The sequence below is a fragment of the Doryrhamphus excisus genome, chromosome 16 (assembly GCF_030265055.1).
Source record: "Doryrhamphus excisus isolate RoL2022-K1 chromosome 16, RoL_Dexc_1.0, whole genome shotgun sequence".
Classification (NCBI taxonomy): Eukaryota; Metazoa; Chordata; class Actinopteri; order Syngnathiformes; family Syngnathidae; genus Doryrhamphus; species Doryrhamphus excisus.
Window position 1 is genome coordinate 8,195,370 of NC_080481.1, and position 24,867 is coordinate 8,220,236.

General features: G+C 43.6%; 5 protein-coding genes across 8 annotated transcripts; 1 reads left to right on the top strand and 4 right to left on the bottom strand.

Moving 5' to 3' along the window:
• Positions 1 to 386: 386 nt before the first annotated feature.
• On the bottom strand, positions 387 to 7,520 carry zgc:110699 (uncharacterized protein LOC325371 homolog). The gene is made up of 8 exons (XM_058050675.1): positions 7,397 to 7,520; positions 6,094 to 6,167; positions 3,198 to 3,254; positions 3,055 to 3,128; positions 2,835 to 2,973; positions 2,410 to 2,503; positions 2,131 to 2,202; positions 387 to 1,932 (listed from the first exon to the last, which is right to left on the bottom strand). The coding sequence occupies exons 1-8, from the start codon at positions 7,516 to 7,518 to the stop codon at positions 1,824 to 1,826; spliced, it is 741 nt and encodes a 246-aa protein (XP_057906658.1). The 5' UTR covers positions 7,519 to 7,520; the 3' UTR covers positions 387 to 1,823.
• An 84-nt stretch (positions 7,521 to 7,604) lies between these two features.
• ndufs1 (NADH:ubiquinone oxidoreductase core subunit S1) lies at positions 7,605 to 12,891 on the bottom strand. The gene is made up of 19 exons (XM_058050664.1): positions 12,486 to 12,891; positions 12,011 to 12,087; positions 11,846 to 11,937; positions 11,320 to 11,427; positions 11,149 to 11,225; positions 10,991 to 11,072; positions 10,783 to 10,913; positions 10,502 to 10,687; positions 10,299 to 10,433; positions 10,093 to 10,207; positions 9,869 to 10,014; positions 9,303 to 9,431; positions 9,011 to 9,140; positions 8,785 to 8,945; positions 8,564 to 8,718; positions 8,323 to 8,498; positions 8,104 to 8,238; positions 7,964 to 8,036; positions 7,605 to 7,888 (listed from the first exon to the last, which is right to left on the bottom strand). The coding sequence occupies exons 2-19, from the start codon at positions 12,081 to 12,083 to the stop codon at positions 7,797 to 7,799; spliced, it is 2,196 nt and encodes a 731-aa protein (XP_057906647.1). The 5' UTR covers positions 12,084 to 12,087; positions 12,486 to 12,891; the 3' UTR covers positions 7,605 to 7,796.
• On the top strand, positions 12,639 to 16,557 carry unc50 (unc-50 homolog (C. elegans)). 3 transcript variants are annotated; one of them, XM_058050672.1, is made up of 8 exons: positions 12,639 to 12,940; positions 14,083 to 14,352; positions 14,437 to 14,557; positions 14,649 to 14,788; positions 14,876 to 14,983; positions 15,481 to 15,794; positions 16,062 to 16,149; positions 16,242 to 16,557. In XM_058050672.1, the coding sequence occupies exons 2-6, from the start codon at positions 14,085 to 14,087 to the stop codon at positions 15,615 to 15,617; spliced, it is 774 nt and encodes a 257-aa protein (XP_057906655.1). In that variant the 5' UTR covers positions 12,639 to 12,940; positions 14,083 to 14,084; the 3' UTR covers positions 15,618 to 15,794; positions 16,062 to 16,149; positions 16,242 to 16,557. The 3 variants fall into 3 exon arrangements, with proteins under 3 accessions (XP_057906655.1, XP_057906657.1, XP_057906656.1); XM_058050674.1 differs by lacking the exon at positions 16,062 to 16,149; XM_058050673.1 differs by lacking the exon at positions 16,062 to 16,149 and having other exon boundaries at positions 16,293 to 16,557.
• On the bottom strand, positions 15,897 to 18,743 carry LOC131104013 (inosine-uridine preferring nucleoside hydrolase-like). The gene is made up of 8 exons (XM_058050671.1): positions 18,608 to 18,743; positions 17,771 to 17,952; positions 17,530 to 17,709; positions 16,947 to 17,058; positions 16,741 to 16,877; positions 16,591 to 16,668; positions 16,381 to 16,497; positions 15,897 to 16,310 (listed from the first exon to the last, which is right to left on the bottom strand). Exons 1-8 carry the CDS (start codon positions 18,612 to 18,614, stop codon positions 16,158 to 16,160), a joined length of 966 nt encoding a protein of 321 aa, XP_057906654.1. The 5' UTR covers positions 18,615 to 18,743; the 3' UTR covers positions 15,897 to 16,157.
• Positions 18,744 to 20,423: 1,680 nt separating this feature from the next.
• On the bottom strand, positions 20,424 to 24,003 carry LOC131104469 (inosine-uridine preferring nucleoside hydrolase-like). 2 transcript variants are annotated; one of them, XM_058051678.1, is made up of 8 exons: positions 23,843 to 24,003; positions 22,972 to 23,176; positions 22,725 to 22,904; positions 22,552 to 22,663; positions 22,336 to 22,472; positions 21,014 to 21,091; positions 20,701 to 20,817; positions 20,424 to 20,629 (listed from the first exon to the last, which is right to left on the bottom strand). In XM_058051678.1, the coding sequence occupies exons 1-8, from the start codon at positions 23,926 to 23,928 to the stop codon at positions 20,477 to 20,479; spliced, it is 1,068 nt and encodes a 355-aa protein (XP_057907661.1). In that variant the 5' UTR covers positions 23,929 to 24,003; the 3' UTR covers positions 20,424 to 20,476. The 2 variants fall into 2 exon arrangements, with proteins under 2 accessions (XP_057907661.1, XP_057907662.1); XM_058051679.1 differs by lacking the exon at positions 20,701 to 20,817.
• Positions 24,004 to 24,867: the final 864 nt, after the last annotated feature.

Sequence of the window (24,867 nt, forward strand, 5' to 3'; positions counted from 1 at the left end):
GATTTACAACAGTGGAGTCCAGGAACACCACCTGTTCACCTGTCCATGGTGGTGTAATGGTACAGCTGCTACCTTGTAAGGGTGGGGGTGTAATCCCAGGCCCGGACAGTTTGTTTTATTCATGTCTAACTAAATTTAGGTTCAAGACAAATGTTGGGATTTTTTTTATGGAGCCCAGAATTCTTAGCAACGCCCCTCCTTTTTCCAGCTTTGTGTTCTAGGTGAAACAATATCTAGTGATATAAATCTAATAATTAAAATGCCCCTAATCAGAGTGCTCATGCAAAATGACCAGCCACTAAGGGGTGATTTAATTATGGTGAGCTATATTCATCTTCTCCAAAACCTGTATAAGAGTAGATTTGAACGCAGCAGATGGTGTCATGGCTTAGAGGAATCGGTATTCTGTGGTTTTATTCTCATCATCGTAGGTGTGTCCTTTACTGGATGGATGGATGGATGGATGTCAACCTTCCTGATTGGCTGTTACTTCCTGATTTATGATCAGGAATTGAGTGATTGGCTGTGTGTGTAATGATGCACGTATGACTCATGGTCTATTCTAAGACAAAAGAGTAGGTTTTGACCTTTTGTCTCCTAGGTGACCACTGATGTCATGGCCATTAATCCACTCACATGACTGTCTTTCATTTCACAGCTGCTGGAAGGTACCGGTGGTACATTAGCTTTATATGTGTATACTAAAACCTCCACATTTCCTTTGACATTTCGAGGTGGATTGCGATTTGCTGGTGGTTCTTTTTCCTCAGCACAAATAAGCAGTTTTTGATAAAGTTTCCCTCTCAGTTATAGTTTATTTCATTTTTGTGGCTTTTCTTTTCCTTAAGAAGTGGGAGAAGGCTGTTATCAAAGCCCTGACTCATTCTTTTGAATGATTGCGTTGTGATTACACTGTGATCAAGTTAACATCAGTGTCAAAAAAAGTCAGGCTTTTAATAACAGTGCACAACGCCATCTACTGGGGGTGTTGTGCTATTGCAAGCTAAAGCAAGCATGCCAGTCCACTTTGGTATCGATTTGATACCAAATTCTACCGGTGTTTCCGATACGTTGTACTTGACATTTTTTAACTCATTTCATAATGTTGTAAAATAACAAAAGCCAAAACTACTACGTTCAAATCCCCCAATAGCCCCATTTGTCAAAAGACTAGATGTGTGGAGTTTGTAAACAATACATGGATATTACAATATCAACAACAAAACACCTATTTGTGAAAATAAACATTGACGAGAACTGAAAAATATTGATCTGATCACACTGCTATCAATTCAATACAGATACTACCCTTTGTTTTGATATTTGGAGCAATTCACCCACTCTTGACTTTGTAAGCAAACAAGATTATGGCCACTGCCTTTTTGATGTTGTCAAACCCCAATGAATGATGTAATAGTTGTATACAGTTATTCCTCACTACTTCATCCTTCAAAGTCTGCGGCTTCACTAATCCCTATATACAGGCGGCCCACACAGAGCTAAAAACTCAACTCTGAACCCCCAAAGTCACTTCCTGTCTGCCGGAACACATTTTACAACAACACACACAGGCACATGTCTTACGTCTCCTATATGAGATAATACAAGTGTAAAGGTGGCTATAGGGGTGCTATTTCATGTCTAAAGGGCTCTAATGATGTTAAAACCATATACACAAAGTCGTAAACATGTTTTCTATGCTCTTAACTATGAAAATATTTCAAATATAAACAAGGATCCAACTAAATCTGTAATTTTCTGTTTTAATACCAATGAGTGCACAATATACAACGCTCATCAACACCGTGATGAGCATGTTGAGGTCACCACTGCATGGTTTTAGAGCGGGTCAGCTTCTTGGTTAGAGCGTGACGCACGGTCAGCATGTAGGAACGGCGGTCAGGCAGAGGCCGTTGCTGGTCCAACACCCGTCTGTCACACATGGGAGGCGAGACAATGCTAGTTGTGAGCGGTGAAACACACACACACGCGTTTCTGTACACAGAACAACACACAATTGACTGGAAATGTGTGCATACAGAGGCTGTGGTGTGTTTTAAAGCTCAGTGCGGGCCTACGGTGAAACAAATGGTGTGGCGTGTGTGCGCTGAAAGTTTGTCTGAAACTAACCTGATGAGCTGAAACATGGCTGCTTCCACAGCTAACACAGCATCAGCCACTGACAGTTCCCTGAAACCACACCTGCACACACACACACACACACACACACACACACACACACACACACACACACACACACACACACACACACACACACACACACAGTCACTTCCCATTACTATTGTGCCAGCAACAATACATGTACTTTCGAACAGCCTGACTTGCCGAGTACATTTTCAAGGAACACGCACACACACGTTTTGTATACAGTATACATACCGTACATACCTTAAATCATTAGCCAGTCTCTGTCCTTCCTCTGTTGTCACCTCCCTGCCACTTTCCAAGTCTGCTTTATTGGCTACAAGAACTGTGGGGACGACTGACACACACACCCACACAGTTACTTCCTGGATGAAGACGTATCAGCCTCGTTCTAGAAATTAACGATTAACATCACATGCGACTGTGTAAACACTGGCATCTCCACACTATGGTGAGCATCTGGTGAGTTTGTGTGCGCCCAGGTGACAAAAGGTAGGCTTCTGAGACAGTTAGACCAGAGCAAACACACCGAGCACATCCCATGGTGCTGGTTCAGGTGATTTATCGAGTAAATCGGCTTGAAACATTCTATTTATAGAATACATGTACATTACTGTTACTGCTCATGCTGTCAAATATGGCTCACAGTGAGCAAACACCTTTCTTACCCAGACTCTGTTTGGTTTGGTCAATGAGTCTCTTGAGACGCTGGACCTCCAGGAAGCTGTGGCGGTGCGTGATGGAGTAGAGAAGCAGGAAACCATCAGCCCAGCGGATGTAGGCCTCCAGTGAAGACGCACAGCTCTCCTGTTGCAACACAACACCACCACGGACGCATCACATGACCGCTCGCAGTGAGGTTTGTGAGCTGATAAGACCAAATGTTACCTTACAAGCTGTATCCAAGATCTCCAAGTCCACAGCTTCCTGGTCCACGAGTCGGCAGCATCTGTATGTCATATCTGTGATGGAACACGTCATGACATGAGAGGAAGTCTTACATGTTAGGAGATACCTTGCCACCTTCTTACCCTTCTTGTTGTCATACTCGCCAATGAACCGCTTGGTCATGAAGCGGACACACAAGGCTGTGGAAATAGAACAGTGGAACACTTGTGGGTGCTTTGTAACACAGCAGCGTAGGCGTGTCTGGCCGTGTGTGGAATAAATGAAAACAATGTTTTTGCAGGTAGCAAGAAATCCGAAAAAGTACAGCTGGAATAGGTGCAGATTCTGGAAGAACAAGAACGTTTTCTGTGCTGGATATCGTATGTAGCTGCTCTATTGGCATCCACAACTCAATGCAAAGGGACCCTTTAATATTTCATGCAAATATTATAATATATGCCGGTGGCGTGGTCGTCGCCCAACCTGATGGTTGTTGGTTCGATCCTCAAATCAGTGATTAGATTTCAACATATGTTTGGGATGTTTCTACATCTCAGTTCACTTTTTGAGCGTATTGTCTGGTATTTCTGGCATACTAAATGAAGTGGTGCTATTTGTGAAATTATTCTAGATTTTTGGCACTCTGGATGCTATGGCACACTCGCCTATATTGAAGGTTTCCTCCAAAAAAGTAAGAATTACTTCCTGTGGTGACTATTTACATGTACAGTGAAGAAAATAAGTATTTGAACACCCTGCTATTTTGCTATTTCTCCCACTTAGAAATCATGGAGGGGTCTGAAATTTTCATCGTAGGTGCATGTCCACTGTGAGAGAGATAAACTAAAAAGAAAAATCCAGAAATCACAATGCATGATTTTTTAACAATTTATTTGTGTGATACAGCTGCTAATAAGTATTTGAACACCTGAGAAAATGAATGTTAATATTTGGTACAGTAGCCTTTGTTTGCTATTACAGAGGTCAAACGTTTCCTGTAGTTTTTCACCAGGTTTGCACACACAGCAGGAGGGATCTTGGCCCACTCCTCCACACAGATCTTCTCTAGATCAGTCAGGTTTCTGGGCTGTCGCTGAGAAACACGGAGTTTGAGCTCCCTCCAAAGATTTTCGATTGGGTTCAGGTCTGGAGACTGGCTGGGCCATGCTAGAACCTTGATATGCTTCTTACGGAGCCACTCCTTGGTTTTCCTGGCTGTGTGCTTCGGGTCGTTGTCGTGTTGGAAGACCCAGCCACGACCCATCTTCAATGCTCTGACAGAGGGAAGGAGGTTGTTCCCCAAAATCTCACAATACACGGCCCCAGTCATCCTCTCTTTAATGCAGTGCACTCGTCCTGTCCCATGTGCAGAAAAACACCCCCAAAGCATGATGCTACCACCCCCATGCTTCACAGTAGGGATGGTGTTCTTCGGATTGTACTCTTCATTCTTCTTCCTCCAAACACGCTTATTGGAATTATGACCAAAAAGTTCTATTTTGGTCTCATCTGACCATAAAACTTTCTCCCATGACTCCTCTGTATCATCCAAATGGTCATATGCAAACTTAAGACGGGCCTTGACATGTGCTGGTTTAAGCAGGGGAACCTTTCGTGCCATGCATGATTTCACATCATGACGTCTTAGTGTATTACCTACAGTAACCTTGGAAACGGTGGTCCCAGCTCTTTTCAGGTCATTGACCAAGTCCTGTCGTGTAGTTCTGGGCTGATTCCTCACCTTTCTTAGAATCATTGAGACCCCACGAGGTGATATCTTGCATGGGGCTCCACTCCGATTGAGATTGACCGTCATGTTTAGCTTCTTCCATTTTCTAATGATAGCTCCAACAGTGGACCTTTTTTCACCAAGCTGCTTGGTAATTGCTCCGTAGCCCTTTCCAGCCTTGTGGAGGTGTACAATTTTGTCTCTGGTGTCTTTGGACAGCTCTTTGGTCTTCGCCATGTTACAAGTTAAAGTCTTACTGATTGTATGGGGTGGACAGGTGTCTTTATGCAGCTAACGACCTCAAACAGGTGCATCTGATTCAGGATGATACATGGAGTGCAGGTGGACTTCTAATGGGCAGACTAACAGGTCTTTCAGGGTCAGAATTCTAGATGATACACAGGTGTTCAAATACTTATTTGCAGCTGTATCACACAAATAAATTGTTAAAAAATCATGCATTGTGATTTCTGGATTTTTCTTTTTAGTTTATCTCTCTCACAGTGGACATGCACCTACGATGAAAATTTCAGACCCCTCCATGATTTCTAAGTGGGAGAAATAGCAAAATAGCAGGGTGTTCAAATACTTATTTTCTTCACTGTATGAAGGCATAATTATGCTATTCATTCATTCATTTTATCCCAGCTGTCTTCAGGTGAGAGGTGAGGTACACCCTGGACTGGTCGCCAGCCAATCACAGGGCACATATAGACAAACAACCATTCACACTCACATTCATACCTATGGACAATTTGGAGTCGCCAATTAACCTAGCATGTTTTTGGAATGTGGGAGGAAAACGGAGTACCCGGAGAAAACCCACGCATGCACGGGGAGAACATGCAAACTCCACACAGAGATGGCCAAGGGTGGAATTGAACTCCGTTCTCCGAGCTGAACTCCGTTCTCCTAGCTGAACTCCGTTCTCCTAGCTGTGAGAGCTGCGACCGCCGTATAATTATGCTAGTGATTAAATATTTTTTAGGAAAGTGGAACTGTTGGTGACACTTGAGCTTTTCCAAGAAAGAAAGAATTAACCTCTTAGGAAGTTTAAACAAGCGCTCAAGTGGACGGCTCACAGCAGTGAGAGCATAAAATAACAATTAAGCAGATCTGACAAGAGACAGGCAGCGGTGTGCCATTACAAGATGGGGGAGGAGGTGACAAGCCATGGCAGGATTCACTGTGAAAGGGTCATCTTCAGACCTTTCTGATTTCCTTATTTAGAAAAACCTCCTCTACTCCAAACAGATGTGAAAAGACACTGAAATCAGATTTATCTGCCACAGATCTTGGTATCTGCCTACCTGTTTTTCCTGTGCTTGGACTGCCCAGTATGAGGATTTTAACGGGAACCATCTCCGTCCTTGGGTAAAGCTTCCTTTGGAGCATGGAGAGAAAAAGCATCAACACCGGTCGAGATGGACAAGACTCAAATAACATGATCTTACCCTGACCTAGAAAATGAAATAATATACCAAATACGGCCAAGGGGGGGGGGGAGTCTTCCTATGCTGTTGCTCGCTCACACACGCTCACTCTGAGTGAAGAACAAGAGTAGGGTGGAGGACACAGTTCCAGACACCCAGCTTCCCGGTCTGGTCACAACAGACTCTTATATAAACTTTTTCTCAAGGCCTTGCTAAGACAAACCATAATTTACTGAGGCCTGCAATATACTTACACTTTCAACCTTCTTTTGGTACTTAAATCACACATTGCTCACGCTGTAATTACACAGGCGATGCCATGTTGGTGTTTTTAGCAGGAAGGCGTGCATCAAGAAATCAGAACCGTTATATAAAAAAAATGAGACTGGGGCTGGCTTACCTTTGGTTGACCTATGTAATAAACTCTAATAACTTAAAAACGAGAGCAGTGCAAATGTTGGGGGGCCAACTTCAGACAGGTCAACATGTATGAAATATATAATAATATTTGTCATTATTATTGAATTTGTTTTATTTGTAGAATACTGTGGTACCTAGGTTTTTCTTATTAATTCACAATTGGTAATGGTTTTATTTCATTTGAACATGCATCAGATTACAATTGAGTGCATCACATAATCAGTTCACAGTTCCACATGTCCAAAAGGAGTAGGAAGAAGCAAAGCTTATTAAATCCTACCCCTCCATCTGGTACTTTTACAATCATTAACTGTTACATTTGTTCACTTCCTGCTTTCTTAATATAATTTAATTTTTTTTACTTTATTTTATTAATTTGATTTTTTGTCACATACCGAAGTACGAGGTGATATGACCATACAATGCCATAATGGGTACCATAGTAACTGTCAATATAGTGATATATATAGCACATCATGACTGGTTCAAGACTCTTCATCCTTGTATTACATATATAAACATTCAATTCAATTCATCCCATAGGAAATAATGTAAATCCAATAAATCTGTTAACACTTTAAAAATAGGAAAAATACACTTCATAGAGATTAATTATGACTTAACATGCAGAAAATGTGAATAAGTTAATACACTGTTATATATTTTTTTAACTTAATTGAAGACTTGTTGGCAAAGAGCAAGGAGGAGAAACAGGAGGAAGCCAACTTCGTACTTTCTTGAATTGAATCGTCTTTCTCACCTTCTTATCCAATTGCTGGCACTTCCAACTTCCTTCGGCCCCATGTCAGGTGACAGTGGTGCTTTGTGACACTGAACAATACAGTAGAGGGCAAACTGACTCGTTTGACTGAGACAGTACATGAAAACTGGGGAGTGAATCTTACAAAAACTGTGCAATGAAAAATTGAGGTTTAACTGGATATAAATGAAAACAATATATACAAAAGCAGTGTATAATATTTTATTTTCTACATTTTTCAAAAGCTTTTGTTTACCCCAGCAAAGCTCGTTCTCAGGGGTGAAAATGATGGAAGCGGCTACAAACAAGGACACGTTTAAATTAAAAAGGCGCAACACTGACTTCAGAGAAGTGTGGATGACTCCGGTAGAGCTATGAGTTTATGGATGTGTGTTGGCGTCTAACAAATGGAGGGCTCGTCGACAGCAGCGGCGCCTTCTGTGGAGGCCTTGACGCACTTGGCCATCGTCTGCGAGGCTCTGCTGATCGCATCTGAAAGACAAAGTGACCGGGAATAAGAGCTGGGTTTTGCTCCGGTGTACTCTCCTCTGTGAACACGGCACATACCTGTCATGTAGAAGTCCTTTACTGAGAGCTGAGGCGGTATGAGAGGAGCGGCGATGAGTTCTTGCTTCACGCCCTGGTGGAGAATAACTTGATGAAAATATCTGCATCTCAGTTCCTCGCTCAGTCAATGTAGTGCTTACCTTAGCGAGCTCGTTTGCCTGCTTGAAATAGTTTGCCTCCTCCACGTAGTCATACCGCACCAGGTTGGGAGACACCTCAGCCAGCCTGGATCGAACCTCATCCAGGGACTCGTAGGGCAGTGTCGCACCTACGAGCTGATGGCACAAAATCCCATTTATTTCAGCAACTCTGAGCTTTTATGAGGATGAAAATGGCATGAAGTGTGATGTCATACGCACCTCTGATACAGCTCTGATGACTTTCCAGTCCTCTCGGGCCATTCCTGGTGCTGTGACAGCTACACGGGTGTGTTGGCTCCTTCCCTCTGTGTTGACATAAGTAGCATTTTTCTCGATGTAAGCTGCACCGGGGAGGATTATATCCGCCATTGTTGCACCGACATCCCCATGGTGACCTGTAAGGATTTAAAAAGGGACTCAAGTATCCTCTCGCCAGATTCTTAGATGTGTGTGAAAGCACCTTGGTAGATGATGAGGCTATCTTTAGGAAGGTCAGCCCGGGTGATGCACCCGCTGTCGGCTCCTAGCAAGAACAAGACTTTGGGCGGGTTCGTCCTGATGGCGTCCACGCCGGCCTTGTAGCCCAAGTCCAGGGCCGCCACCTGACTGGCCACTCTGTTCAAACCCACGGAAGCTCAAGTTGTGACATCCCCTTCACAGTTTCATCACAGTCTTTCCCACCTGTGCAGGACATTGAGAACTTTCCATCCTTCCTCCACTCCGCTGCTTGTTCTGGCATTCTGAGCGATGGTGGAAACAGCGCTCAAAATGGCAGCGCCGTCCTTTCGCTGTAGAGCGCTGCTGCCCACTACGACCACCGGACGCTGCGCAGCTGCAAGGACCTGCGGATGGAGGACAGAATCAGTCAAGAACGTAAACTGTTGCGTCAGCCGAGAGCGGTTGGCACCTGGCAGAAGGGATGTGTTCCATTGGCCAGCTCTTTCAGCACAGACGTCTCCTCCCCAAGGTGGTCGTATGTGTAATTCAGGTCCACGCTGTGACCCACCAGGGCAACACGCAGCTCGTTATGAAGCCAACTGGTCCACATGGACAAACATGTGAGTGTTTAGATCAAGTCGGTGACGGTTTCTTGTGTATCAAAGCAAATTTAGCAAACACTAATGGATTTGTTCAGCAGCTGCCAACCAGGAAAAGCCTTTTTTGAACATATCACATGTATCAGTTCATGGTGAGTTTACCTCTTGCGGATTCTGGCATTGAACAGCGGGGCCTCATAGCGCGGGTTGGTGCCGACCAGTAGCAGCAGATCACAGTCCTCAATGCCGGCGATACCGGTGTTTAGAAGGTAGTTGGACCGCAGATCAGTGCTGTAGAAAAATCGGCAACAGATGGGAATACAGAATTAGAACCCTCAAAACATGAAATAACACCCATAGCCATCTTTACTCTTGTATTACCCAATATAGTATACATAATAGACAAACTTGTGCCTGTGTGTGTTGCTATGAATGTGTTCCCTAGGGTAGCTGAGTGGGGCCAGGGATTGAGATTTGAGTTTTAGCTTGGCGGATTGTGAGATCAGTCAAACCTGAAATAAAAACCTGTTATTCCCGCGATTGAGTTTGGTGCTTGTTTGAATGTTTTGAATGTTACACTAAAATTACTGACACCGAGTGACCAAATGCGTCTTCTGAATTCCTTCTGTATTTTAGTTCAATTAGCCATGTTTGTTGTTTGCAAAAAATTTGCCTAAATATGCATAATTTTGACTGCCCCTTGTCGTCTAGTCTGGTTCACTACACACCCGGCTCCAGCCATAGGGAAGACTTCTTCAGTGCAGAGGCTCTCCGAGTTGAGCCTGTTGAGGAGATCTTTCAGGCAGACTAGGGCTTCCGCATCGGCCATGCCTCCTGCAATGGCCGCCACTTGACTGCCCTGCACGCCTTGCAGCTAAAACAAACTCATTGTGAGGTGAGGTCTCCAGAAGGATCATCAAGACTGATGTAGCAACAAGTCCCAAACACTTACTGCTCCTGCAACACGAGTCAGAGCATCCTCCCAAGTGGCTGGAGTCAGCTGACCTGACTCATCCTTCACCATTGGCTGAGTCAATCGCTGCCGCTTCAGACCATCATAAGCAAACCTGAAGGAACGCAGCGGAGTTAATGTTAGGCCAGACAGGGCCGTTGAAATGTAAATGTCCAAGGATAATGCACGTGCAGCATGTGTTATACCTGGTTTTGTCAGATATCCATTCTTCGTTGATGTCTTCATTTAGCCTGGGCAGCACCCTCATCACCTCGCCCCCTCTTGTGCTCACCACGATGTTACTGCCCACTGCGTCCAGCACGTCAATGGACTCCGTTTTCCTGCAATGTGCTTAACATTACATATGTCTCATTTTCAGTGCTGGTTTCCGGCCTGTGGCTTTTCCCACCTCGTCTCCCATGGCCGTGCAGTGAAGGCGTACGGCTTGGAGGTTAGCGCGCCAACCGGGCAGATGTCAATAACGTTGCCGGACAGCTCAGACATGAACATCTTCTCCACGTATGTCCCGATTTGCAGGTTGTTTCCTCTTCCTGTGGTTCCCAGGTCTTCAACGCCAGCAATTTCACTGGCAAAACTGGGGGGGGGGGGGGGGGGGGGACATTACTCATATTTTGGATTACATTTTTTTCTTTGACGTGACTACAAATCATCAGGTAATCTTCGGAGTACCGAACACAACGTGTGCACTGAATGCAACGAGTCATGATGGTTTTGATGAGCGGCCCAATGTTCTTGTCTTCCACTGCTCGCTTCCCCTCTGTGAAACGACTGCGGTCCGAACCAAACTGCATGGACTGATCCTGGAAGCACAGCAGGTGCAGGGTTACAGTGAGCTGAGCCGTGAATCTAATTGCCTCTAATTTTTGATCCAACTTACCTGCAAGTCACACTCTCCTCCCTGATCACAAATCGGGCAGTCCAGTGGGTGGTTGGCCAACAAGAACTCCATCACTCCCTCTCTGATGAAACATCCTCATTATTACACAACATTGACTTGAAGCTAAAGTTGAGTTTGAAAATGGTTGAATTCTACACCTTGCTTTGCGAGTCTTCTCTGAATTTGTGAGGATGTTCCAGCCCTTCATGACAGGCATGGCACAGGCTGCCACGGGCTGCGGGTATAAAATAAAACATTTTTAGCTGCTTTTATAGTCTCAGGATTCTGATCCAGGGCAATTCCTGATGGATCGGATGGTCTTTTTTCACCTTTGGAGCTTTCTCAATCTCCACAAGACACATGCGGCAATTTCCAGCCACTGAGAGGCGCTCGTGGTAGCAGAATCTTGGGATCTGGATTCCTGCTTTCTCACAGGCCTGACATCGGGACGGCAACAGACAACAATTAGTTTAAATATCCACATATTTTCACTTCCGAATCTGAACTCAACATTGGAGTTTGGATATTCTGATACCAGCAAACGCACCAGAAGAATGTAGCTAAAAGAATATCAGCAAACGTATCTGTCTCCACGCATGCAGATCCGCAAACACACACACACACACACACAAGCGTTCAGCCTGATGCGTTCACGGCTTTACAAATAGTAGTACCGTATGCAATTATAGCAACCCGGACGTTGTGTGTAGTCTTAAGAGTTTCTGATCAGCTTGCAGGAGTAACAACTGACATTAATGAAAATTTCCGTTGATTTATTTTATTCGTGCATGAATGCACTGTAGATGGGAAACAGTACATTAACATGGACATTTCTATCAAGACAGCTCGACCAACCTGAAGGACAGTAGTGCCAGCCTCCACCTCCACTGGGTTTCCGTCCACAAACACTTCCACCATGTTGCTCGCAGCACGCACAGGCGTACGCACTGAAATAAATGCACATGTTGGACAGAAGAATCCATGTATACACACAGCCACATTCACACACAGACAACTTACCGGTGTTGGATGGAGCCAGGCTGCCCTTGGTGGCTCCGGCCAGAGCTCGACCAACATTCGGCAGGCGCAACATGATTCTTCAAATAAATAAGGAAATATCACTATAATGTTGAAAATAACACACGACATGAGCTCACTCGGGAGCTTCCACTGTCAACAAACCAAGACACGCATACTCAACATCTTTCAAAAACATCAAAAATTCAAAAGGCAGACTTTTGGATACATGCTAATTTTATTTATGTGAAACTAAAGCATATATTTTGTTAGATATATAGAGATAAACGTATATACGTATAAGTGACAGCAACCTAGCATGAGTCCTTGCTGCGATGCTACTAGCATTAGCTAGTCAAGGACATTGTGTTGTAACAGGTTTACCGAGGATTACACTGCATATCACGTCATGTTCTACTTGTCTGGTAGTTCAACAGTGCAACGATTTCAATATATTTGATGTATTCAGGATTATTACCTGGCGCTATTTGGCCTTCTGGACCAGAACAGCGGTGATTAGATTCCTGCAATCCAGTAGCAACGTCGTAGTTAGCGGAAGTAGCGAGACCTTCTTCGTGGGGTCCTCACAGTCCACATTGAAAGTAGTTCGCCATCTGGCGAACACAATTGTAAACAGCATGGCGACGCCGCAGAAATATGTAACAACTGCAGTCTGGCCATAATCATATCCTAAATATATCATTTAACATTCGGTTTGGTTCATGTGCTCTTAAATATGTTTTCTTTGGTGTGCAGTTAGTTTGGTTTCGTTTGAGCAGAGTTAATTCAACGACTACATTTCCCACAATACCGCAGTGGTTACCGGAAGCTCCTACGTGTTCGTTTTCCGCGACTCTCCAGGAAGCGTCATAAACAGCTACACAAAACACCAAGAAAAGTTGGTTTCCTTCGAGCAAGGAGAAGAACAAAAAGGTAACGCAACGCAGAAAATTAAATCATGTTGTTTAACGGCTTTCAAGCAGTCCTCGGCATCATTTCACGCTGGCCTCAAGTAAAAACGGCCAGGCCTTCACATACTGTAACTGTTGTAGTTAGCAAAAAGCTAACGATGCCAGTTAGCACCAGCCATCTAGCAAGATAGAATATCAAATGTGACAAGAATTCCGTATGTTGACATTGATGTTGTTAATGAGCACCAATGCCTCTTCAGTGGAGAGTTGTGGTAATTTGAGACTCTTCTCAAGGCGCGACTTTTAATTTTTATCCAATATAGCAAGGCATACACTATTAAAGTAGATGCATCCACACATGTCCTCATACAAGCACTCGTTGTGTTCTCCTTGATGATCTCCTTGAGTTGCCATGGCACTGAAATAGAGATTTCTGCTGTAAACGACGGGGGCAATATAAAACACTCTAGTAACCCACTAAAGAAGCGTACTTTAAGCTTATCCCTCATGATTAACGTTTGATTTAATTTTTAACCCCCCCCCCCCCCCCCCCCCCGTGTATATAGTGTAGGAGCTATTTAGTAGTGTGTCCCTAGGTTTCTAATATCTGTTGATTTATTTTTAGTTGTTTTGTTTGGATTACTTGATAATATTTTCTTGTTACTTATTTATTTGTTTATTTATCATATTTTGTTGGGGTTAATTAGTAGTTTATTTGTGGATTTATTTCATTGGATAACACCCTGGGCACCTGCAATCTATTTATGTAGGCAGTGATCACAGGACCAGCATGCACCGGGGTGGGCCTATGGTTTTTGTATCAGAGCAAGAGAGGCAACAGGAGACAATGCCTGTGTTCCCTTTTAGTTTGCTTGCTTGGTAATAAAAAGAAATAAGAAGAAACGGAACAAGGTTGTATGGACAATGACTCTTCTGCCTGCGTAAAACACAACACGTGGTGCATCAGTGGCCTTTTGATTATAGTTTAAGTTAAGTTTATTTTGAAGGACAAATAGCCACTACATATAGTATGACAGTAGTGTTTACTTTGTTGGTTTAAACTATGTTTACCAATTCAATGCACAACAATCACTGGACCCAAAACTGAGAATACCTCTGTTCTTACACTCCTACTAACTATGTGGTATTACTATTATTTTTCAGTGATGTTGCCAACTACCAGCCAAAGCAGCAATGGTGCACTCGGTTTGAGGGATGCTGCTCGTCACACCGCGGGCGCCAAACGTTACAAGTACTTGCGGAGACTGTTCCATTTCAGGCAGATGGACTTCGAATTTGCCCTTTGGCAGATGCTTTATTTGTTCACGTCGCCACAGAGAGTCTACCGCAACTTTCACTACAGGAAGCAGACCAAGGACCAGTGGGCCCGGGATGACCCAGCTTTCCTCGTGGTGCTCAGCGTCTGGCTATGTGGCAAGTCGGGCGTCACTTCATACATGATATTCCCACGTGAGGGTGACTGATCTTTTACCTGTTGTGTGTGTGTGTGTGTGGCAGTGTCAACAATAGGCTTTGGCCTGGTGCTGGACATGGGCGTTCTTGACACATTGAAGCTCCTGCTCTGGGTGGTGTTTGTTGATTGCATAGGAGTGGGGCTCCTTATATCAACTCTCATGTGGTGAGTTGAGTGCTGATCCAATAAACAGCCGTGCTTCAACTGATATTACTTAAATGGTGAGAGGTGGAAGGGATAACTTTGCTCTTTTTAGGGTGATAAGCAACAAATACTTACTGAAACACCCACACCGAGATTTTGATGTCGAGTGGGGTTATGCGTTTGATGTTCACCTCAATGCTTTCTACCCGCTCCTCGTCATTCTGCATTTCGTACAGCTCTTTTTCATCAACCGTGAGTAGATGGTGTTCTCTTGTCAGTGTAAGCCAATGATTTAAGCATCATGTATTTAAGCTCTATTTGTGGTCATGTTTATTGCAGATTTGGTGATGATAAACTCTGAGTGGTTCCTGGGATACTTTGTCGGAAATACGCTGTGGCTTATAGCCATTGGTTATTATCTCTACATCACCTTCTTGGGGTACAATGGTGAGTAGCTTCACATTTTACTACACTTCAGCATCAGAAAAAAAACAGAAGATTTGAATTCATGTAGTTTGGGATGTTTTGGGGATGAGCACAGGAATGCAAAGTAAAATATAGCAGCAATTCTTGTGTAATTACTCATTCAACCCCTTCAGTGCCGACCATTTCAGACGATTCTGACACACAGAATATTGTATTCTATGGCTATATACATATGAAACCTACCACAAGAAAGATTAGACTAATTCTTGATTAAAAAAAAAAACTACTTTCTGTTCTTTGGAAATCAGCAGTAAAACACAGGTACGTCAAGAAATGTCTAGCATGTTGTACTTTGTGACATTTTCCAGATGATTTTATCACTAGAAGATTGAAAAGGCAGAAAAGTGTGTCCGCCTCGAACTCTTCACGTTTGAAACATTTTGTAGGTGCAATAATGAACCATATTTGTTTTCAACACGAATAAATCAGCTGTCCTCTTGTGTCAATTGTTCACACAGCTCTGCCGTTCCTGAAGAACACGGTGGTGTTACTCTACCCCTTCGCCTTGCTCGCCTTCCTCTACATCCTGTCCGTCTCACTGGGCTGGAACTTTACGCGAGGTCTCTGCTGGTTTTACAAGTACAGAGTCCAATAAGAACGGCGCGATGGAAGATGGACATTGTGACAAGTGACACATTGGATACAGTAAATTAGGACACTCGCTCACCCGATATTGACTCTTTAAAGACTCCTGTTTTTTGTGTTCGAGTTGGGAGACGCGCCGTCGGTACTCAGAGCCGTGTTGGAAATGGTTGCAGAAACAAGGGAGCAGGTGAGCTACAGCGTTCATTTCATTTTGTATAATTTGTAAATAATATTCTGCCAAGTTGTAATATATACTGAAGAACTACTTCAGAAAAAGAAACTGTGTATTTTAGGTTTTCTGGAAGTCAGAAAAAAACAACTTATTGAAATAGAAACAAAGGAGACAAGGAGGATTTTTTTTCTTAATGAGTGTACATTCCAGCACTTTCAATAAAAGGTTTTATTGGCTTCTTGTTGGAATAATCTGCATCACTTTCCTCTTTGTAAATCCCAGTCAATCAAATCAAAGTAAGTCTGTGTGGAAGACACTACACTGTAGAACCGAGTCATAAAGGTCACTTCCTAGTAAAACCAGCAGAAAGGTCAGCCACTACTTCAACGCGTTCATCAACAACACCTTGAACACCTCCAGGTCTATTTTCTTCAAGATGGTGACCTTATGCTCCTTGTGCAGCACATCAATGTAGTCCAGGACCATCATGCCTCTGGTGTTTGTTCCATCCAGCTCCACCGTCACAGCCACCTGCACCAGCAAGATCACAGACATCTTTCCACCTGCCCACTCCACTAAAAGTTGTCAAGAATGGAGTTACCTCCTCGCTTTCTGTCACCAAGTTGTCACTGATGGCTGCAGCCACAGCGTAGGTGTCGCAGGTGTTGAAACCCGATCCTGACACCAGCTCTTTTTGATACCGATCCGTCTGCACCATCTTCAGGTCAAGGACATGTCAAATTGCTTAAAGCTGCTGTGTATTAAAACTGAATTGTTAGTTGATGCTACCTAAATCTGCACACATCTTTACCTTGCGTGTATGGGCTGAGATCTTTTCCATGAAACGAGCCTTAGGCGTGTTTTGGGCTAGCCATGTGTCACAAAAGGACTAAAGCACACAAAAATATTCTTTGTCATAGATGACGATCGTGTATAATATGGACAAGGCCCTGCTTCTCACCCATGGTAGGCTGTTCCTGCAGCTGAACTCCCAGGAAGCGATGGTGGTGGGACAGGTGTAGCGTTCCAACACAATGTAGGCCGCCTCTGGATCTGCCAGGAAGTTAAACTCTCCGCAAACTGATGTGTTCCCTCTGGCTACATCGCAAAATAGAAGGTGTCGTTGAGAGCCTAGAAACATCAGAGTTGTACAGTGCTGTATCGTACATTCAATGTTTCCTCCCATGATGTAGAGCGCCTTCAGTTTGCTGGGCAAGGAGGGGTCCATTTTGACTGCAAGGGCCAGGTTGGTGAGGGGTGCTGTTGCGACCAGGGTAACCTGCACACACAAGCCACATTTCAAATGACAAGTTGGCATTGATTTCCGTTTAAAAGGATGACAGCAACACATATAAGGGTGGGTCAGAGACACATTAATGAGGTTCGAAAAATCCTTTAAAGAAATCAAATATATTTGGAATTTGAGCATAGAAAACCTGTTAACGACCTTCTGAATACAGTTTTTAAAATTATTAGAGCCCTCTACACATGAAATAACAGCCCTATTGTCACATTTGTGACAAAGGGTATTATTATTAGTGTTGTTTGAACATCTCACATTACGCCTTTTTGCTTTAAAAAAATCTTACATTTTACTTGCTTAATTTTTTTAACATGCTGCAGGGCCAATAAAAAAAACAAGCTACTGTATGCAAATGCAGAAATGAGGCCCATCTGCCCTGAACACCACAGTACTACTTTTACTACAGTAACAGTCTTTGGGGTTGTTTGAGGTTTGTCATCAACGCACCTCCCCGGGGTATTTACTGGCAATGGAAATAATGGCTTGCACAGCATTCATTTCCTGCAGCAATTCCAGGCCCGGAGCATCTGGATCGGGGACGTCGCCCAGTCCATCCTTCCCATGAAAGGCTCCCGCGTGGATTTTGCGTCCCATTAGGCCCTCAGCGAAGCCAGAGTACACGGGGATCTGTGGCACATGACATGGTTCACTCAAGAAAGCACTGTTTTGTATGTAAGCTGGTACTCACGTCTAGCCTGTTGCAGACTTTCAAGACCCGCAGGGTGTTCTTCAGGACGTTCTGCAGTGGGGTGTTGCCGTGCGTGCAGGTGATCCCCAGTATCTCCACATTGGGGGCTGCCAGGGCCATCATGATGGCCTGAGCGTCATCCACCCCTGTGTCCACATCGAGGATCAGCCTCTTCATCATATCTGCAGAGGCAGCAGGGGGAAAGGGGAACGCCTGTCGCTGTGAGTAAGGTACACATTCAGTACAAATGAATTGCATAAATGCTGACTAGTGCAACACAGACATGTTGCAATGTCTCAACTTTGGCAGTGCTGCTTCTCAAAACCACATTCCGACTTTCAATGACTACACATGTGGAAAATTCATTTAGTTTCTACCGCGTATCCTCACTAGGGTTGCGGGGGTGCTGGAGCCTATCCCAGCTGTCTTCGGGCGAGAGGCGGGGTACACCCAATCACAGGGCACTTATAGACAAACAACCATTCACACTCACATTCATACCTATGGACAATTTGGAGTCGCCAATTAACCTAGCATGTTTTTGGAATGTGGGAGGAAACCGGAGTACCCGGAGAAAACCCACGCATGCACGGGGAGAACATGCAAACTCCACACAGAGATGGCTGAGGGTGGAATCCAACTCCGGTCTCCTAGCTGTGTGGCCTGCGCGACACTCGGCTGCCGTGCATGTGGAGGAAAAAAAAAATAGCTGAGAAAGTTTTAAAAGAGCCTCACAAAACAGCACACTGCCACTGCACTCTACGCTTGAAAACCCAATTTTGTATTATTTCAGCAGCAATGTAGGGAGAATGTATAGAAAGGAGAAAGATGTCTTACCTGACATACAAGTTTGCTGCTGCTCAATCAGGATGTTAGTCAGCCCCTCTGGGCTTGCACTTCGCCTTTTATAGACAGGCGTGAAAATATGGGTAAAGTTACGTAAAGCCTGCCGCTAAACAATCTGCTAAACATCAACAAAAAGATGGAACGCCAGAGGGAAGGGCTAAAAATGGATGTTACATAAGTTGAGACTCCACCCCTTTCTGACTTTTACTGACCTTGAAATAAAATATATGAGTAAATGTTGGCAGAGTCTGTTATTACGGAAAAAACACAATGTGTTTTTTTCCATTGCTGAAGGAACATCTTATAGTTTGATGACTTTGTGTATGCACTGGTGATGTTATACTAAAAGCAATCAAATTTTTAGCTCACCATATGACTGAACGCGTGATACATCTGTTTTGTTGTCAAGCCACAAAGACGTTATTCTTCTGAGTCTTCTTGTGACCGATATGCTGCCTTGGGCTGACCAGACAATATAAGTCACAACCACATTTGTCAATAGTTTTTGGAAATGTACCGCAAACAAGCTGTACTGTACTTCAAAACTCAACTTGATAAAAACAGATAAAAACTTGAGTCAGTGTCACGGAGCTTGTTCCAACACACCCTTTGTGGATACCAAATATCTGCAGAAGGAGATGCTATGACTTGTACTCAATTACCTACATGTCACGTTCCAGTGCTGTATGGGAACATTCAAGCGTGGATGTTTTTCAGAAGAAGAAGAAGGAGAGGGGATCAAACAGGGTGAACAGGACGTTGGCTGGCCTCAGCACTTTTAAATGGCATTCCAGCTCCCATGACCATGCTTGTGTAAGTCTAGTGACTGCAGCTGGAGGCAATAAACACAATGGATCAAATGATATCAATATAGTATGTACTTCAAGTGGCACCGTGTATCAGATTGAGCTCTCGGAGTTGTTGTCTTTTCATCTTCAGTGTGGTGTGAAAAAGCCTTTGAATTCATTAAGATCCATCAGTCAATTTGTCTATAGTTATGAATGTGGGACTCCTTTGAACCACAGCGAGAGAGCCAGTACCCATAAATGGTGAAACCATGGAACAGTGGTGAACCTCCCAGGAGTCACAAAAGACCCCATAACAACACTCAAAGAACTGCAGGCCTCACTTGCTTCTGTTCAGGTCAGTGTTCATGACTTTCTACTATATTAGTCCATACAATTGTAAAGGTGACTATAGGGGTGTTATTTCATATCTAGAAGTCTTTATTAATGTCAGAAAACACATTCAGAAAATCATAAACATGTTTTCTATGTTCTAACTACAACAATATTTATAAGTATGGGATCCTACTTTTCATAAATTCACTTACTACAGTTGGGTCTGGAACCAATTACGATCAATGAGTGATTACTTTCATGTATTATTTTCTTGCTATTGGCACATTGTCAAGACTGCACCAGTGGTTAGCATGTTAGGAGATTGGAATCTCTGTGTGGCGTTTGCATCTCCTCCCCATGCGTGTGTGGGTTTTCTCCGGGCACTCCGGCTTCCTCCCGCATTCCAAAAATAGGCATGTTGTTGACGCTAAATTGTCTATACGTAAGTGGGAATAGCTGTTTGTACTGAATGTACAGTACTCTCCAACTTACTGGAACAATGAGTTAAATTCCTTTATTTTTGCTGCAAACAGAAGACATCAGCAGATGATGACAGGAATTTCTGTAGATTTAAGAGATCTTAAGGTGCTAATTTAGCCCCAGACAGCTGGGATAGGCTCCGGCATACCTGCAACCCTAGGAGGAGTTCAGTGTGGATCGCATATGAACAACACAGGCTACATGAGCAAGGGAAACGGATTTTATTTGTCTTGCCGTGCTGTAGTACACTTTCTGCATCCTACATCAGTGACTTGACAAGCATCTGCTTGAACTTCTCCAAGTCGACTTTCTTCATGATGATGGCTTTGTGTTTCTTCTTCAAAATGTCCATGTAGTCCAACACCATCATGCCTCGGGTGCAGGCCCCTTCTAACTCCACCGTCACCGCCACCTGAGGGTCCAACAGGGACAGTCACCAAAAGGAGTCCGTTTAATTTTACTGATCCACCATCCACCGTTTACCTCCTCGCTCTCTGTGATGAGCGTCTCATCAAGGGCAGCGGCCAGAGCATAGGTGTCGCAAGAATTGAAACCTTTTCCCGTGGTGATTTCTTTCTCATATTCCGCTGACTGAGCTTTCTGTGATGGCATGATGATAAATTCTTGACATGTTGGGACGTACATTTTATATACGAGTGTATATAATCTAGTTTGCGTTCTGCAAATTGTGCTTGGGGGGTTGAGCACTTGTGCAAACACGCAGGAGGAAAAGCGTTGCATTGTACGACCTTAAAGCTAGTTACACACGACAACACAGCCCTCTGGCGACTCTTACCTTCATGGACAGGCTTGAAATAGTCCTCATGAAGGCAGCTTTCTCCGTCTTGGCTGCAAGCCACTTGTCACAAAAAGACTGAAGAGGGAAGACAGAATTCAGTCAATGCCAAAAAAATTCTTGATGCGGTGGCGTTGTGGTTCGGCCTCACAGCCAGGAGCTTCCGATAAAATGCCGCATATAGATATTTTGGTACACTTTGTGTATTAAAGGGGCCAAAACAAACCCAAGGTCTATACATCAAACCTCTGCTATTATACTATTATTTCATATATAGTATTTTCTATTTTTATTATTTATGTCTGAAATGTCTCATTTTCTCTCATTATCCCTAGTACATTAGGTATCCATCCCTGCACGTTCTCAGGTGGACTCATTGGTAGACTAAAATGTATTATTGGCATCCTACCATCTTACCTGTGTAAACACAAAGATAAATACCAACAATAGTATGCTCTGCGCTCTCAGAAAACATACTGATGGTTGTTTCTAGAGTGAGAGCAGAATTAGGTAAGACAGTATTCCAGTACGCCGCACCCTTGCAGGGAATGATCTGCAAAAGGACTTAAACATAACTCAGCTTGTTACGTTAGGAGAATTGAAATCTATTTTAAAGGATCATGAAATAATTGGTCTCAGCCAATGTAACTGTTTTTAATTTGTTGAGACTGTTGATTGATAAAGGACGACGTAATTCATTATATTTGCTTCTTAGCTTGATTTAGCAATTTTTATGCTTGAAAATGACTAATTTAGGCCAAAAATATGTCAAATGTTGACGATTCATTCATTCATTCATTTTCTAACGCTTATCCTCACGAGGGTTGCGGGGGGTGCTGGAGCCTATCCCAGCTGTCTTTGGGCGAGAGGCGGGGTACACCCTGGACTGGTCGCCAGCCAATCACAGGGCACATATAGACAAACAACCATTCACACTCACATTCATACCTATGGATGGCATAGGTATAGAACCTAGCATGTTTTTGGAATGTGGGAGGAAACCAGAGTAAACTCACGCATGCATGTGGAGAACATGCAAACTCCACACAGAGATGGCCAAGGGTGGAATTGAACCCTGGTCTCCTAGCTGTGAGGTCTGCGCGCTAACCACTCGACCGCCATGCAGCCGATTTATGAATTAATATACATTTAAAAACAGGGATAGAGTGAAGCTGCAAATGGAAGGGTTACTGTACTTCAGATATCAGTAAGACAGCCAACATTGAGCATTGAGTTATAGTGTAGTACCCAATAATATATCTATTTAATCATGAATTTGTATTATTTTTAGAATATAGAGATGATGAAGCGGAGGGACCCACCCATGGCAGGCTGTTCCTGCAGCTGAACTCCCAGGAGGCGATGTAGGTGGGGCAGGTGTAGCGTTCCAACACCACGTATGCGGCCTCCGTGTCGGCCACAAAGTTAAACTCCCCACACGTGGTGGTGTTCCCCCTGGCTGCACACATCACATACACACTTTGAACCAGTCCAGGTAAGTAAGTATGAATGAAATGCTTGGCGTGATAGACAGCTACACTCTATGTTGCCCCCCATGATGTAGAGAGCCTTGAGCTTCTTGGGTAGGGAAGGGTCCAGCTGCACTGCCACTGCAAGGTTGGTCAGAGGCGCTGTGGCCACCAGAGTCACCTACAGACAGGATGAGTCTTATTGACCATTTTTAGATACCAATGATCTCCCCTCCTCTTACCTCCCCCTGGTTCTGTCTGATCATTTTGACCAAAGCCTGGACACCTTTTTTCTTTTGCACCATTTCCAATCCCGGAGCATCTGCATCTGGCCTGTCCCCCAGCCCGTCTTTTCCGTGGTAATCGCTGGCATGTTGCTTGTTGGACAACAAAGGCTGGGAGCATCCGGCATACACTGGAATCTGTGGAATTTGATGGCTGATGAAACCTCCAAAGCATTTAGTTCCATCGGGATTCAAGCATACTTACATCCAGTCTGTTACAGACTTTAAGAACCCGCAGGGTGTTCTTCAGGACGTTCTCCAAGGGAGTATTTCCATGGCAGCAGGTGATCCCCAATATCTCCACATCGGGTGCTGCCACGGCCATGAGGATGGCCTGAGCATCATCCACGCCCGTGTCCACATCAAGTATCAGCTTCTTTTTCATCTTGCAGCAACAACCTTCAAATGATCTTGGTAAGATAAGATAAGATAAGATATCAGTGGGGAAATTTGCATTGCGCAGCAGCAAAGAGGACAGAACCAGTTAAACAGTACAAAATAAACAATATCAAAAAATAAACAATATAAACCTAAAAGTATTAACAAATTATCAATGTTGCCAGGGTTATATACAAATACAGTTTGTAAGATAATATGAAATGAGAAATGTTCAGCGGTATTTCAGTAAGCCACACTTAACTAAACTAGTTTTATATGCCCCATATATGAAAATATTCCATTTATAAACATGTAATGAATCCTACTTCATGGAAATTCACTGATGGCGGTCGGGTCTGGAACCACGATAAGCAAAGAATTTCTGTACTTGCAGAAAACAATGTGAATTATGGATGCAGACTTCTTGTACGTTCTGGCAAGATGCAATGAAATCTTTATCATATTGCTGACATTTGCAACTATCTTTGACCCCCATGGTAGGTTACATGGTACATGCAAAACTGCGCTAGAAAAAAAACGAGATTTGACTGTATTGGCAAGAGAAATAAGATAGTGAACTATCCACATGCAGGTGTTAAATACTCTGAAAAAGCTGCTCACTGTCTGCATAATCACATTGTGCAAGAAGTGGCACAATGTAAATAAAAAGCTCATTAGCATATGACCGTAATCCTGACCTGGGGTGACGATGTAGAAGGATGAGTGTCTTCCGCTGCTTGCAAATGTGACAGGGAGCCTCTGAGACAGCGAACTTGCACAACATCTTTTAAAGAGGAAAGTGTTCTTATGCAACAGGCAACACCCATGCCTTTAAGACCATGAAACACTTTCCACATGTTTCCATACGGAACATCCACAGTGTATCAAAGTGCAGCAAACATTCAGCCAGAAATGCTCCCCAGCTGCTTTTTGTGGAGCGTTAGGATTGTCCAGGGTCAAATTAAAAGAAGATGTTTCTTTTATTCCCTGTGTTTTATCGGGGTGGGGGAGTTCATGGTGCAGATGGTTGTCTCTTAACTATGTGAAAGATGTCATACAAGGACGATCTTCCAAGGGAAGAAAACATTCACATCAACAGCAAGATGTGCAACCTTCAGGTTGGGAGACGACCACTCTACCTCCTGAACCATGCCGCCCTACTTGTCACAATACCACATTCCACTGAAGGGGCTGGGGCGTGCATGGACTGGAAGGTGTTTATCAATACTATCCTTCCATAGACAGCAGCAGTTAAATGCATTAAATATATCTTAATGACCTGCTGAATGAATGATTGTCAAGATGGAGGGTTATATATTCAAGCTCATCAGACTTTTCTCCCCTATTGCAGCCTTCTAAGGCAGGGGGCGAGGGGAACTCACCCAGGTGTTAACAGCCTGCTATGTAGAGGTGGTCCCACCCCATCCAGACCCTGCACGATACAGTAACTGATTTATATTGTACAAAATACACGATATTTCAAAGCAGCTTTGAAATATCTCATCTTGTTTCATGTTATCTACATACTGTATTGTATATAACTCTGGGAAAAACTGTTGATTTTTGTTAATACTTGGGTTGTTTATATTGTTTATTTTTCTATATTGTGTATTTCGTAATGCTTAACTGACTCTGTACTCTTGCTGCTGTGCAATACAAATTTCCCCAATGAGGAACGAATAAAGGCATATCTTAATCTTAATCTCTTTCCCTATATGGGTTT